This window comes from Tripterygium wilfordii, chromosome 1 (genome assembly GCF_013401445.1).
Source record: "Tripterygium wilfordii isolate XIE 37 chromosome 1, ASM1340144v1, whole genome shotgun sequence".
Taxonomy (NCBI): Eukaryota; Viridiplantae; Streptophyta; class Magnoliopsida; order Celastrales; family Celastraceae; genus Tripterygium; species Tripterygium wilfordii.
This window is the reverse complement of record NC_052232.1, coordinates 9992340-10008627: the sequence shown is the minus strand read 5'-3', so window position 1 is coordinate 10008627 and position 16288 is coordinate 9992340. Positions and strand designations below refer to the sequence as shown.

The window sequence follows — 16288 nt, the reverse complement described above, 5'->3', positions numbered from 1 at the left end:
ATATTCTCTTTTTCTTCACATATGGTGAAGTTAGCAGATGGTTCCAGAGATCCAATTAGAGACCTCGTAATTGGAACTTAATTGGGTGGATTTCCTTAATATATGGAACAATTTTAGTTGGCTAAATCAAAAGAGAAAAAAAAAAGAAAGAGATTCTGATAACCAAATATATTAGTAGTTGTTTAGCATCTAATGAACAGTTGGAAGATGGGGGAACATGTCGGCATAAACATGACAGCCAAAATACCTTAATTAAGCCCACTGATCTGATTTTTTTAATTAGTCAAAGCAAAGCTTTCATTAACCCCATAATCATAAACAACTCAAAAGGCAAAGAGAATCCACCCCAGACCATGCGCATCCATCTTTAAGTTAACTTGCCAGCTTAACATTCTCTCTCTTTCACTCTCTTTAAGTTTCTCTGTCTAAAGTTTCATCCTTATCCCTTGTTACCATCTTTGGGGTTTACTTTAATACTAGTTATGGACCCTAGAGTAAACCCAAATTAAGTACTCATCATCACATGCTTATCCTTTCTAGCTTATTCCTTAAAATAAGACTCAAAGCTTTGATTACTAGATTACCCATTCTTCTAGAAAAACAACCTCATTAAGCAAATAGAGAAAGCTGTCACCCTCCCCCCACAAAACAGAAGAAACAAAAAAAGTTCAATTATGTTCACAAATCTCAAACACCAATTAATATTACCGCTTATTGTGATTTTTTTTAACCAAGAATGATACGAGACAAATTTATTCTTTGAACAACTGACATATGTCAAAATTCGAATCATTAGATCAGCACATACAGAAGTTTTTCACTTAATAACAATATAAATTGAGTCAAAACTCAGCTATGCTCATAAAAATATTGTTTCAAGTGGAAATCGAAACCGCTCCTATTGACACCACAAATAAACAACACATAAGGTTTATCTTTATCCACTCCAAAATATACCTATTTAGACAAAAGACACTACGAGTATGCATGCTACTAGGTATTTGCTTAGCCAATTTAAGGAAACTTGTAATAAAGAACACTTGACAGTGCATGCACTTGGAGAAGGTAGCAGCAAAGATTTTTACGCATGAATGTATATTCAATGTACGTATACAAATTCTTGAAGATAAGTAATTTTTAAAAGAAGAAGAAATTTCCAATTTTCCATTACTTACCAAAAAAAGAAAAACAACTTATCCATGGGAGCTTCATTAGCTTTGTTTACTATAACCAGGGTTAGTGACAGAACCCAGAGTGGTTATCGTGTAGGGAAAAAATTGACTTTAAATGGGTAAAACCGTAAAAGAGTGTTGTTTTAGTCTTTGGCGGCTACCTTACTGGGGAAACGTGAACGCATAAGTCCTGATTGGACGGCAGACGCTGAAAGCTTACACGTGTATGGATAGAATATTGTGGTCCCCCTTGAAGTGATTGGCGGGGTTGTGACACGTAAAAAGTATGTTGTTGAATGCATGTGCGTTTTCCTTGGAATGGAAGTTGTCCTTGTCAAGTCTTTGTGCCTAAAGCTTAATGTGGCTCGCTTTTAGCTCGGCTTGAGCTTGAGCTTGAGCTTGAGCCATAAGCACGGTCCTCAGCGGGAAAACTTTATTGAATAATGATGGAGATGATCAAATTCGAGATCTCTATAAGATATTACACGCGAGTGTCATCTGGGTTATTCGTGATTCTCAATGGAAAAACTTGCATTGGTTTCGATCGTATAATTATATTTATAAAGGAAGACCTAATATTGTATTAGTAGGTTAATTTTTTATTTTACAAGTGGCACGTGGGCAATGTTGTTGTTATTTGCACAATGGAAGGTGGTGAGAAGAAAAACTAGCTGTGAGTAGCGTTTTATGCCTAACTTGATTAAAATAAATCATATAACTACTCAAGCTTCCTAACCCTCAAGTTTTCACGTAATTAACTCAGATTGCCTCGTTTTAGTTTTGATTTCATACTTAATGGTAGTGGCATACTTGAGTGCTTCGGGGCCCGGACAAACTTCTAAAAATGAGTCATCTGAGAAAAAATTTAATGACGCATATTACTTAAAAATATGAATCTTGTAACATTTTAAAATGCAAAATTACTAATTATGTTGGTGTAATCAATTTTTTTCGGACAATTACTTTCAATAGACAATATAACTAACTCATTTAGTATTTTTTGTGACTTTTATAATATTAATAATCTAGTTTTTTTTTTAAAATATGGGCCCTTAGGGTTATGGGAACTCTGAGCGACCACTAGTCTCGATCGCCCTGGGGACGCCCATGCTTAATGGAAGTTGTTGCTTATGATTGAACTCATCATTTTTTCTAAGGTAAAAAAATACCATACGTAACACATGCATTAACATTTGTCAAAGTCTAAGTTGTTTGGCTACTTTGTTTTTCTTAATTCACTTAATTAAGTTGATTAACTTTTTCTTCTTTCTAATAAGGGTGCTCGAGAATTTGCTTTCTTTTTTCTCCTTTGGAAATACCCACTTCACCTCGATCTCATCAATCTCACAGTCATAGGAATAATTTGAGCCGTTGAAAAAGGCACTTCCTATTGGGGTTTTATCTTGTCTGTCCTGGCTAGTGATGTCATTGATACCCTCTCTCCCGTAGTTGCGCCAAGTGGTAGTGATGTCATATATAGGCCCTTGTTGCATGGATAGTAATATAACTTAATCTTGGCAATTCGACCTTATGATATTTTTTTAAGGGTAAATGATATTACATAAATTTGTCCTTCGTATATCTAATATGAGTCTAAATTCGGATTATCTGTGTGCATATAAATTTTTCACATGATGAAATGATAAATTGAGTCAAAACACAATATATGATCACAAGAATATTATTGTCAGTGAAAATCAAATTCAGTAACTTTTGAATTTAAATGATTTGACTCTAGAAAAATTCACTTATTGTTGGAAAATTTGCCCCGATCCTTCTTAACATATATATCACAAGACAGTGGAGAAATTGAAATCGAGAATAACAACACAAGAATACATGTGAAAAAACTCCAAGACCTGAAAAAAAAAAAACCACAGATGTTGCAAAAGACAATCAAATAAACTTTCACTATATATATGAGAAATTTGTAAAATTATATTCTCAGTGACATCTCTACCAAATAAACCCAATAATACCCAAGATATTATCATAAGCCCCACTCCAACTCATACTCTCTAAGAGTGTGTTTTGATTGAGAGATTTGAAGAGAAGGGAAGGGAATGGAAATGGAGCTTTCTTCCAATTCCCTTATTTGGATAGTTAAGAAAAAAAATTAAGGGGAGGGATTTGGAAGGAATTAGAGGGAAGATTTCATTAAATTTTTATTAAAATTATTTCTCCCCAAAAATGGAGTCATTTGAAGGGAATGGATGATTTGTTAAGTTATTTATATGTTAAAAATTTATTTTACCCTTGTACATAACACTCTAACATAAAAAAATAAGGATAAATTAGTAAATTAAACTAATTTTATTTCTTTTTTCTATCTATCTAAACAAGAGAGGGAAAAAATTATTATTCATTCCATTCTCTTCCCTTCTCTTATCTCCCCTTCCCTTATCTTCAAATCCCTCAATCCAAACACACTCTAAGAGTGTGTTTGGATTGAGGGATTTTCGGGGAAGTGAAGGGAAGGGAAAGGGAAGGGAAGGAAGAGAAGAGAATGGAAGGGAAAATACATTTCCCTCTCTCATATTTGGATAGATAAAAAAAGAAAGGAAAGAAAAGTAGTTTAATTTACTAGTTTATCCTTATTATTTATGTTTAAGTGTTATGTCCAATGGTAAAATATGTTTTAAACTTATAAGTAACTTAATTAGTAATCTCTTCCCTCCAAATGACTCCATTTTGGGAGGAAAGAATTTTGACAAAAATTTAATGAAATCTTCCTCCCAAATCCCCTCAAATCCTTCCTCTCAATTTTTTATAAACTATCCAAACAAGGGAATTGAAAGGAAATTCTCTTTCCCTTCTCTTCCATCCCCTCCAAATCCCTCAATCCAAACACACTATAAGACTCTACATCTTGGATTCTCTTACAGTCCCACACTCAGAACCCAATTACACTAAGATTCCCACAAAGTGTTCCAAACCTTGCTCTCTGTCTAATTAGGTCTGACTGCCTCTCTAACCCCTAGAGAAATAAAACAATAAAAACTAATTTATAATCCTAAAAACACTTCTATTTATACTGAAAAGCTACAAGGCTCATCAACTATCTGGACACACACTTAACCCATCCAAACATATTGTCTTCTATCTCAAAAACTACATATTCTGAACCATCTATTCGGACACCACCTCCCAAACCTACACTTATGGTGTTCCTCATAAACTTGAGTAAATATCAAAATTATCAAACACTTAAGAGGATCTTATTCCTTGAAGATGGAACATGTGGGAGTGTGACCCTCACATTGGGGTTATTTTCTCCTCCGTAAAACCGTTAATCAATCACTGTAGCGTAAGAAGTAGGAACACAATGGCAAACGAGTAGGACTCTCATTGGTTAGCCACAAAAGTTAATTAATATATAGCTCCAATCAGTGTATAAATATATATATATATATATATATATATAGTTAACAACAAAACGAAACGTCATTGTTGACGACAATCACTGGTAGCCTCAAATTGCTCCAACAACTTTAATATTTTAATCCCACACACATCCTAATCAGTGGTGTAAGGAAGCAACTAGCTCACTTCCACGTTGTTTCACTTCTTACCAACCATAGTTTATCTATTCATTTTTACATTTACAACCCATATATATATATATCCATCTCGAGCCACGTATTAGGTCTTTGTTTATAGCCATGGCCATAGCTAGCTAAAGCCGGCTTTGAGTAGACATTGAAAGAGGAGAAATTTATTCCACCTAATTGGACAACAAATCAAATGTGACTTACATGTCCAAATCCAGAGGCCACATTCTACCTTTCTTTCTATATTATTTCTTGACTTTCGAGGTGGTCATGTTTCGGATCCCCAAAACCAATATTTTGCCTACTTCCTATAGCTTGGGTTTTAATAAAACAAGTGTCACACAACAATCTTATAGAATAATTCTGTGTTTATTTTCATCCTTTCCTATACTTTAGGATAATTCACATGTACGAGTGTGACCCTCAAATTTTGTCAACGCCAACAACCCCTGAGTCAAGATGATTGGGACATATACTCAATTTGATTATACCCAAGTTCGATTCCTCCGCTTGGCTCCCTTGAGCAAACCTAATTTGCCACTACTCCCATAATCTCCTCACCCATAAGACATCTGGTTTCTTTTGTGAACATGATACCATTTTTGTACAATTTAAGAGGAGATGGTGATAAATACGATAGCTGTTCTTCAAAAAAATAAATTTTGTACACTCATAAAAGCCAACGAAGTCATCATGGTCTTCTTTAGCCGGACAATTAGAGACATTGACACCCATTTTTGTCTACATTTCAAAGTATGATTGAACAGGCAATGGCATCATTGATATTACTGGAAAATCAAGTGTTCTTTTGGAAAAGTAGTTGTTTTCTTTTTGAAAGTGTTGTGAGTTGTGACATCCTTCACTTCTACTCAACCCTTATAAATAAATGTCCACATTTCCCAACATCCAAAATTTCAACAAGGAATAAGTTGATTGAAAGAAACAAGAGAGAAGGCCAGCATGACAAGCACGATGAACCATCAAAAGCTTGATCATGATCATATGGTACTCATCTCCCAACTATTTCCGGGTGTTTACACACCAATGATTCCACAACAAGGTCAGTTTACCGGTGAAGGGAAGCCAAGGCGGCGGAGGAAGAAGAAGAACAGAGGAGGAGAGAATGGGAGTACTGAGGCAAAGAAGAGGAAGCTTAGTGCGGAGCAAGTTGATCAACTTGAACAGAACTTTGGGAATGAACACAAGTTGGAGTCTGAGAGAAAGGACAAGCTTGCTTTGGAGCTCGGGCTCGACCCTCGCCAGGTCGCGGTCTGGTTCCAGAACCGACGCGCCCGGTGGAAGAACAAGAAGCTTGAGGAGGAGTACGGCAAGTTGAAGGCTGCACATGATGGTGTGGTGGTCGAGAAATGTCGCCTTGAATCTGAGGTACACTCTTATTCCATTTCTTTTAGTAGTAACAATAGGAACCTCCAGCAGCTGGTATTACAGTTTCCCATATGTTGAGTTGTAGACACAAGATTTCATATGAATTATATGGAGTGCACGAAATCATTTGAATCGATATGTGTCCGACTCAGCAGCCGCTTGGATATCTGGGAAATAAAATGCTGGAATATTTATCATTATTTTATACTTTTGATTTATCAAAATGACTCTGTCGTGCTTTAAATTTAGTATTTTTGAGGAAAATTAGCATATTTTAACAAGCTTTTTCATATGTTGTATGTATTTATCTGTTTCCATAGAAAACAAAATGAGGAGTTAATAATTACAGGCCGGGTGTCATGCCAGCTAGCTTGTGAAAAAGGGTTGCTTAATTAACATGTACGAATTTAGTACCTGCTGCATTCTCAGTCCGTAATTTATGACAAAATAGGTTTAGATTAAATGAAATTGATTATGACATTACTCTTATCTCTTATGAACTTTTATTATAGAGAGAATGTGACCCACCATTCTTTGAAGGTGCATGAGCTCTTGGCTCGAAGAAAGCCATGCCCACTTGTTGGGTTGAACTACTTAGTAATGATAGGCCGACATCTTGTGCATCCAACTGGAATAACTGGGATGTAAATGCAAAAGATGTTTATCATTTTCGTTACCTGTTTGAGGCCATAAAAAACCCCACGAAAAAAGAAAAAGGAGAAAATTTTGACAATAAACAGGATCCTGCCACCTCAACAAACGACATAAATTGTCAGTTGTCACTACGTAGCTGGGGTTCCCGTACAACGTTGTTTGAGTTTAAGGTCTAGTGTTCTGGGCCTAACGGAGACCCATTTGGTCGAAGGACACGACCTTCTCACGTGATGGACAATTTTCATCAATTGTTTAATCTAAATTGAATTATTTTAAACATTGCAGGTATTGAAACTGAAAGAACAACTCTCTGAAGCAGAGAGGACGATCCAGCGCCTCTCAGAACGCGCCGAAGGGGTTTCCAGCAGTCATAGTCCAAGTTCATCACTGACAATGGAAGCCATGGATCCATTATTTCTTGGACAGTTTGGATTAGTTGAAGCAGGCGATGATGTCTTCTATTTACCAGAAAACAATTACATTCCAGGAATGGAATGGATGATATGTAACTATTTTTAATGCGCGTTTTTTAAGGATTGTGGATATGGACAAATCTAATTTATGTAAATTAAATCTAGTGTTCTTCTATGTGTTTGAGTTTGACTGACAAGGTCAAATGTCATTAGTTAGTTAAATAACTTCCTCTTTGACTGTAAAGTATGTTTACATATGTTGTCACCCTATGCACGTAATGATATCCAAATACACATCTAGCTTCTTCTTCTTTTTTCTTTTTTTGAATAGGAGTTTGGGAAGGGATAAGATTTGAACCCACGATCTAATGGGTGGACGATCCTTTACATACAATGTGATTATCGTTCAATCAACGGCTCACTTGTCACATCTAGCTTGGTAGATATGTAACTATGTGTGTGTGTGTGTGAGGGGCAATGTACACGTACGTGCATGCTAGATTTGGTGAGATGATCAACAGACATGGTAAGGTGATATCACAAGGAGGAAAGAAATTTCTTCACCAAAGAAAAAGAAAAGACAAGGAAATAAATTATTTTGAAGAGAATGTTATAATTAATTAATATATAAGTGATTTCAATTAACACTCAACGGTGTTATTCAGGTACATCTCAGTGTTGTCTTGTGTTAGTCCGGTGTTTGTTCTTCGGTTTTGTAATTCCTCTACTAGTGTTTTTAAATTCCTAGACTGTTAACATATTGTTAGAATGTTAGGAGTAATGTTTGCTATTATAAAATGAAATATTGGGGTTTAAACCTTTTATAAGAAGAAAAAAAAAACACTCCACAGTCGAGACTCAGGAGCATGAGTGCATGCCATGCCTCATTACAGTATCAAATTTCAAAACTGAACTAATGGGCCGCAGCCCAAGAGAAAGATGGGTTACTATTTGGACCCAGCCCAACTTCACGGGAGAACTCTAGTACTGATTATAATAGTGGTCTGGTTCTGAGATCCATGGGCCTAATACTTCGAATATACATGGGCTTAATAATTGGGCCAGACAGTTGAGTCACACAAGAAGAAAAGCTCAAGAAAAATGAGAGAGAAAAGTGGGCCACTCGTGTTAATCAGCCGACGTGGTGCACAGGCATTGAGTACTGTAGTCCAGGTGTCGACAATACCGGAGAAGCGCAAGATTACGGTCCACGTTCAGGACTTCCCACCGTTGGATTTATAATTTCTTTATAAAGTAAAGACTCGTTTATTTAAGATTATCCGAAACTCACATAGTTGTCATTGATGAGTCACATAGTTTTCACGCATTGTCAGACACTTAATCCAATAAAGAAGTGACAGCTGGAATCCTCTCTCGCACGTGTCACCAGCTAAACCCTAACCAGTGACCAATCCCTCGAACACACACCAACAAAGGAAACAAACTGCTTCTCTCTCTGTTGTTTCTCTCTCGCTCTAGGGATATTTTTTTCGCAAATTCTCAGCCGTTGATTTCCGTCTGAAAAAGATTTAAAAGGAGAACGTGTCTAGGGAGAGTTCCTGTTCTGGTGTCTTCCACTTGGACTTCCACCTCACTCTCTTTCACTCGCCATGAAAGCAGGTTCTGTCTTTTTCTTCTTCTCCTTGTGTTTTTCAGTTTTTGTATGTCTAGTTTTGGCTCCTTTTTGTTCTTTATTTTGGGATCTGTTGTTCTTATTGAGGTTTTTTATTGGATTGATGGATAATTTGTTGTTGATTAAGATTGGACTTGCGTTTGTTTGGCTTGAATTGGTTGATTCAACTGGGTTTTTTTTTAAGGGAGTAGAAACAATTTATGCTACGAGTTTGTATAATTTGAAGCTATGTGGATTGGATGGAAAGATTGTTGGGGGTTTCAGCTTGAAAATTGACCCATGAGCCATGAGTGATTCTCTCTCTTTTTCTCCTATTCCTTTCGCGATTTAAATATGTCATATACTCAATATAGAGATAAGAAGGGCTAAAACTAGCTTTTTACCATAAATTTTGCACTATACACGTTTGAATCCTGAAAAAGTATCTGGGTTTTCAGGTTCATGAAAGAAATTATGGATTCAAGTTGCGATTGCCGTAGGTGAGTATCCTGCAAATCAGTAATTGGTTGTCTTACAGAATTACTTGTGTCACTGATAAACCTATACTTAGTAGTCACGAACATATATTAGGAGTACAGCAATTTATTACCCTTTTTGAGAGGAGATACTGTGTCACACATGTAAGGAAACCTGCAACAGTAGTTATAACTGTGTCTTCTGTTTTCCTGTTTTGAGATATTGAGTTTGTTTTATTGGGTTACTGAGGAATGCTCATACAAGAAACAGAACTGAACCGTTGTATAATTGTTTGGGAATCTTAGATTATTGAGTATAGATGGTATAGTGTCTCAAGGAAATCATGGTGTGATTCTGGGGCAGATCACTATATCAGGCAATAACTTGAAGGAGACAAATTGTTTGTGGCTTTTACATGCTTGGGTGCTTCAGTTTTTTGGAGGGTTTTTGAGGAAGACCTAAACAGCGTATACTCTAGCGTAAATTGATAGCACGTACTCTAGCATATACTGGGCTCTTGACGCCGACGGAGCCTGATTTTTTAGAGTTTATAGGTCGATTGGTTTTGCTGGCATAGAGGCAGCAATATTGAAAAATTTTATCAGAGGAATGTGAGGTATGTTATATCAAAGTGCGTGAATGGGTATGGCATCTGATGAAATTTTCTAACAGATGTTAGAAGTGAAGTTTTTTGAAGATTTTATCAGGTGAATGAAGATTGAGTATGTTTCATATATGAAACTAATTCAATCACTTTGGCTTATTCATAACTGTAACAGCAACTAGTGTGATGAAAGTGAAAATTTGTAGTTCTGATAAGTGTTTTCCTTTTCAGTTGCTTCATAGATATCATTTAGGATACACTCGGATCTGAATTTTGAAATTAGGGCGTTTTACTGGGCTGGCCTGAATGGGAACCGGGGAAGAGGGCGCACCTGCTAAACCTTCTAAACCAGCATCTTCAACTCAGGTTATCTCTCTCTCTCTCTGACTTTCTCAACATAGATGCACACCCTGTACAGCTTGTACACAACAGTGAACACAACTTCCTGATCCTTTTGGTTTATATTGACAGGAAATACCAATAACGCCTGCATATCCTGATTGGCCAAGCTCTATGCAGGTTTTTGCTCACAACCTACCTTCATAAATATGACACCTCAATAGATAGTCTTAAATGCTTACATATCAGCTTCTTGTGTAGGCTTATTATGGTGCCGGAGCTACTCCACCTCCATTTTTTGCCTCAACTGTTGCTTCTCCAACTCCCCACCCCTATATATGGGGAGGCCAGGTGCGTATCTTCCTGTCATTTGAACATTTGTGCAGGTTTACATACTCAGAGACAGAATGGCTATTTCCCCCTTCCATTAAGGAGCGTGTTCTGACTTCCCTTTCTGTTGAAAATCTTCAGCATTCTCTACTCACACCATATGGGACACCAGTTCCGTACCGAGCTTTATATCCGCCAGGGGGTGTCTATGCCCACCCAAATATGGCCATGGTAATTTTCATTCTTCCATCCTGTGTTGATTCCGTTTGGTATCATTATATACTTATATCTCTTTCTTACCACATATTCTAACATAAAGTGTTCTTGGGCATCTCGTTTGATATCTTCAATTCTTCTAGACTCCAAACTCAGTGCAAGCAAATACAGAACCGGAAGGAAAGGGCGCCGATGGAAAAGAGCGAAATTCAGCCAAAACATCTAAGGGTACTGGAGGAGGCAGGGCTGGCGAGAGTGGAAAGGCGACTTCAGGTTCGGGAAATGATGGTGCCTCTCAAAGGTATTCCTGTTTTTAAGTTTGGTGTTGCAATCTTGTATGATATACTTTCATATAATTTGTAATGGATGTTGATTTGCAATGTTTGTACTTTGTATCGTTCATGATGCACAGTCGACTGATAATATAATTACTTTTCAGCAATGCTGAAAGTGGTAGTGAAGGCTCATCAGATACTGACGACGAAAATAACCATCAGGTATATATTTCTGCTGAGTCTGTTATGCCCATTACCTAATTAATTTTGCTTAATCACTCCATCTGGGCTGGCTAATGATCCGGCTGAAGTATTGCAAACCATATTAGAGACTATTGTGGGTCTGGTTACGCATGCCAACCTAGATGAGATATTCTGAACGGTTTTGGAATATCAAATTCCAAATCTCTATGTAATGTTAGAATGTTTGGTATCATGATGAGCATTTCTTCTAATTATCATCTGCCCTAATAATTCAGGAATATGGTGCAAATAAGAAAGGAAGTTTTGACCAGATGCTTGCTGATGGTATGTTTCTAATCTCCAATTTAAATTGGTAATGACCTGTTTAGTTTTCAATAGTTGTCCATTTACATTGATTTTTTCTGCAGCCAATGCACAGAATAGCACTCGGAATATTCAGGTTTCAGTGCCTGGGAAGCCTGTAGGCTCTATGCCTGCAACTAATCTAAATATTGGGATGGACTATTGGAACCCGTCTTCTACTGCTACTGGAGCTGCAAAAGTGAGGCCAAATCCATCTGGTGCCTCAGCTGCAGTCGCTCCTATTTCAAGTGTAGCGCCTGACCATTGGATCCATGTATGAGCCTCTCAGTTACTTGTTTTGTTATGCTTCTCTCTATTCTAAATCACCATTTATGTATGAGATGATAACCAAAGGTGTTTTGTGATGAAGGTATGCTTACCTCTAAATTACCATCTCCCTCCCTCTGCTGTTCCAGAAAAAAAAAAAGGGAAAAAAGGGAAAGCTACACCCTCCCTCTCATTCACAGCTTTGACCATCAGCACCTTACATTTTTTATTCTGCAAGTTATGTTGTAATTTATTGGTGTGCCTTCATTGTATGATATGCTATTCTAGGAGGTCATCTACTTTTGATGCACTTGTGACTCTTACCCCTTTTTTAGTTAACAAGTCTCTGACTTACTCTGATTTATTGGGGCATCTTTATATATGGCAGTTAGACTATCCTTTTACTTAATATTTCTACCTTTCACTCATTGTAGCTCTGTTCTAACAGGATGAACGGGAACTGAAAAGACAGAAGAGAAAACAATCTAATAGGGAGTCAGCCAGAAGATCAAGATTACGCAAGCAGGTATAAATCTCGACTCCTATTTCTATCTAAATTTGGCTGATGATGTTCTATTGCATGGTATAATTCTTACTTATTTTTGGTCTAATCAAGCATTCTAGGTGTGTTTACAAGTATATACACCCACAAATAGATGCTTTTCAAGGTAGAGGTCTGACTTATGAGGAGCCTAATTGATGTCATTATTCTTATATTGCTCTCTTTCCTTCCCTGCACTCACCGGCAAGCACCACTAGCTAAGTCCATAAACTTAACTATACACCAGGGGTTCAAATCAAATTACCATTCCCCTTCACCCAATTAGGGCCTTACCCCCATTTTCTCCTCCCAAAAGAAGGAAAAACAAAACCCCTTCCCTGCCCACAAAATAAAATGTGCATGCATTCACTAGAGAAAGGGAGGATTTTTAGTAGAGTAAACTGGCTATGGTCGGAAACTGTGCGCCTCTCTCTCTCTCTCTCTCTCTCTCTCAATTACTTCAAATGTTTAGGAGGCAGAACAGTTTTACTAGTCATACTTGGTTGATTTTGTGGTAAATGCTTATTTGTTGGTTTATCATTCTAATCAGGCTGAATGTGAAGAGCTACAAGCCAGGGTGGAGACATTGAACAATGACAATCGCAACCTTAAAGATGAACTAAAGAGGCTTTCTGAGGAATGTGGAAAGCTTACTTCCGAAAACAATAGCATTAAGGTTAACTATTGCTCCGCTCTAGACTTTTTTTTGTTCCAAAGTGATTTTGCATGCTTATCCTTAAGTTTTTTGGTTTCTGAGACTTACAGCCCTTTTCTTGACAAGCATGATTTTGTTGTTGCACAGGAAGAATTGATTCGGCTGTGCGGACCAGAAGCAATAGAAAACCTTGAACAAAGCAATAATACTTCGCTCGCCCAGTCCCGTGGTGGCGAGGGAAACAGTAAATAGTGAAATCTTTGAGAGAGCACCCAGCCAACCATAACTTTGTTTTTTTCAACTCTGGACATGGCTGGCTTTAGTAGAGCATAGAATATTAATCTTCCTTACTGATATATACCCTTAACCCTTGTGTTGTAACTGTAACATTTAGTTCCAAAATTTCAACTCTGTTCAGGCCATAAATCGATCGGGAAAGCACCATTGTATGAAATATCTATTTGAGAACGAAAGAGTGATTGAAGCAAATTTTCTTTTCACCAGGAAGTCTTTTCAACTTTCAAGCTGTGTCTTTGGTTGGCTGTAAAGGGTTTGAATCTCTTGAAGAGAGATATTCGTGTCTCAGTCTATAACCGGTTATGTCCTAGCTAGCCTGTTTCAAGATGATTCAAAGCAGGGCTTTGAACTTATTGGGAAATTTCCATTTGACATATTTGCACAATTTTATAACCTTTGCCAAAACAAAAACAAGCCAATTGGAATAACATTTTACGCCATGAGTAACAAGATGTGGAGCTTTGTGCAGAGACTCGCAGTCCTTTCTCGCCTCTCCAGATACAGCACACGTACATTTTTTATGAGACTTGAACCCTATACATTGCTTTAGATTTTGACTCAAAATTGTAAATTGCATTGAAGTAACAACATAGTGCTAAAAATCCGAGTAATTTTTGTTCCACCCGCTGCAAATACCGAGATAAACTCGTATGATCCATGTAAAATCGTGAAATCCACATGTATTACATGATCTATATAAAATCATGTGTAAAAAATACTGACATGCGTAAGTCGCCTGCAACTGCAACTATCTACACTTCCAAGCCGTGGTGGCAACCAGGGAATGTTGGTGCCAATAAAGCACCAAATCAGCTTGCCTTTTTGCCACTCGGAACCCATCCACTTGTACCGTGCTCAGCAAAAACTCTGCTTGAAAGTCCGCGAACTGACTCAGTTGCACCGGCTTCATTCCCGCTCCACCAAACAACTCCCTCCACGGCGGTGCCACTCGCCTCCCTGCCGCTTGCACCGCCGCAAAAATCTTCGGTCGCAGTAAAAACATCTCTATCCTCCTCTCCCAATCACTCCCAGCAACAGCCGCGTCAAGTGATTCAAACATCACCGAGTAAAACTCGAGACTGTTAATAAAATTCTGCCGAAACGACGCCGCTCCAGATTCAGTACATTCTTCATTGTCCACGAAAACCACAACGCTTGGCGACAAGCGGCGGAGATCACTGAAAAAGCTAGCGAAATTCGTCGTCGTGCCGAGACGGCGGAAGATTGTGGGAGACAACAGAACCGCGATTCTCTCTCCATCCACAAACTTTACCGCCTTGAAAGCTAACATTTCAAAAGTTCGGATAAGAACGAACTCGATTTGGAATCTTATTTTGAGTTCTTGAGCGAACTGAGTGAGGTTTTCTTTGATCAATCTGGTTTCGATCGCATATTCTTCGGCCACAACGGCAGTGATTCTAAGAACAGGAGCGTTGATTTTGCAAGAGATCGCTTTCTCCGCAAGTTCTCCCATTAACGAAGCGTACTGGCCACCGAGTCCGATATCGAAATCAATGATGTGAATGAACGGTGGCGATCCTTCCATGGATTCGAGGAGTGCTTGATTTGCAGTAAAGAGAGTGAACATTGGAATCGGAGACATAGACGAGAAGGCTTTGTAGGCTCTGATAGTTTGCACAATCTCCGGCCAGGAAGAGAGTCGGTTAGGAATAATCGACCCGTCGAGGAGAGACTGAAGTGCTTCTTTGAAGAAAAACGCAGCTCTCTCAATCGGTTTTCCATCTGGTGATCGGAGCCGTTGATTGAGGCGGTCCAGTATCACCTGAGCGAGCTGTAACTCGTTCGAGTCAAAACAGTCAGCTGCTTTGATGAGTTCTTGAACAAAATCAAGACCCATACTGCTCCAATTACTCGTAAAATCAACCGATGGAATTGCATTTGAAAACCCATCAGAGATATTGAAATCAGGGTTCACGAATTGATTAAACCCGACCAACTCGGACAGCTGATGGGTAATCTGATGAGAATCGGTGGCGGTTCTACTGAACTGAGGATTAAGATTCGTCAAAGCAGGCACTACAGATTCGTCATGGAACTCCAAATATCCCATAACAGAGTCCCAATCAAAATTTTGTAGCGCGTGATCATCCAAATCCAAAGGAGGCTGATCATTAGGCTGTGACAGCTTGTCTATTACACCGGAAACCACCGGCTTCTCCGTTTCTGGACTAGGACTCTGATGCGGGTCAAGAACCGAGGTGGGTTCGTACACAAAGTCTTGTGCAATGGTGTTGGTGGTAGCTAGCATAGATTGTGCAATTCTTGCTTTGAGAGATTAGGAATGGAAGAGGGAGGGCGTTTTTTGTGGTTATGACTACTGGCTTTTTATATAGCTTTGTTTTAGTGTGCATGGGAGAGGGTGGTGGGGTTAATGGGAATAATATTTGGGATGTGAATGTGTGAGAGACGTGTATGGCCATGACATAATCAACACTAGAAAGACCATTATTTTTTCTCTCTCTCTTTCAATCTTGTTAGTCAAGCTTCGTTGCTTTCTAATTGCTTTCCAGGATTCGCAGCTTCGTTGGTAGAATTGTCAATTGTGAGAGTTAAAGTTCCATTTGTTTTGGTCATGGTGATTGAACCTCAAAGTTGAGGTGTCAATATCTTTTAATTAGGATGTTTTAACTCTTAGTCAATGTATTTATACTTATTTTAGTTGGTTTTACCCTTATGGACATTTCTTATTAATTTTACAGAAAAACAGGATAGAATTAGTTAAGTTCGAGATTTTTGGAGCTGAAGAAATACAGTCAGATGAATATATATCCATACACCTTCATTGGCTGTCCGGACAATTAACTTGAGTGGCAAAAAAGTCAAAAATCCTAAAATTGCAGTGCAAAACTAGAAGAACTCACAAAGTGTCTCGACACCACAACCAGCTAGCTGTCCAGACAATGGGCACATCAAAGCTTTAAACCAAGACCAA

At 38.1% G+C, this 16288-nt stretch overlaps 3 protein-coding genes across 5 annotated transcripts; 2 read left to right on the top strand and 1 right to left on the bottom strand.

Annotated features, from left to right (window-relative positions):
* The first annotated feature begins 5632 nt into the window (after nt 1-5632).
* Nucleotides 5633-7476, top strand: LOC120001693 (homeobox-leucine zipper protein ATHB-40-like). The gene is made up of 2 exons (XM_038850118.1): nt 5633-6109; nt 7049-7476. The coding sequence occupies exons 1-2, from the start codon at nt 5684-5686 to the stop codon at nt 7280-7282; spliced, it is 660 nt and encodes a 219-aa protein (XP_038706046.1). The 5' UTR covers nt 5633-5683; the 3' UTR covers nt 7283-7476.
* Nucleotides 7477-8619: 1143 nt separating this feature from the next.
* Nucleotides 8620-13545, top strand: LOC120000444 (G-box-binding factor 1). 3 transcript variants are annotated; one of them, XM_038848549.1, is made up of 13 exons: nt 8620-8796; nt 9247-9288; nt 10153-10235; nt 10341-10388; nt 10470-10559; nt 10680-10769; nt 10898-11055; nt 11194-11251; nt 11509-11557; nt 11641-11849; nt 12291-12368; nt 12934-13059; nt 13186-13545. In XM_038848549.1, exons 3-13 carry the CDS (start codon nt 10176-10178, stop codon nt 13288-13290), a joined length of 1071 nt encoding a protein of 356 aa, XP_038704477.1. In that variant the 5' UTR covers nt 8620-8796; nt 9247-9288; nt 10153-10175; the 3' UTR covers nt 13291-13545. The 3 variants fall into 3 exon arrangements, with proteins under 3 accessions (XP_038704477.1, XP_038704463.1, XP_038704469.1); XM_038848535.1 differs by having other exon boundaries at nt 10101-10235; XM_038848541.1 differs by lacking the exon at nt 9247-9288 and having other exon boundaries at nt 10101-10235.
* Nucleotides 13546-13728: 183 nt separating this feature from the next.
* LOC120000435 (scarecrow-like protein 15) lies at nt 13729-15698 on the bottom strand. The gene has a single exon (XM_038848523.1). The coding sequence runs from the start codon at nt 15602-15604 to the stop codon at nt 14084-14086; it is 1521 nt and encodes a 506-aa protein (XP_038704451.1). The 5' UTR covers nt 15605-15698; the 3' UTR covers nt 13729-14083.
* Nucleotides 15699-16288: the final 590 nt, after the last annotated feature.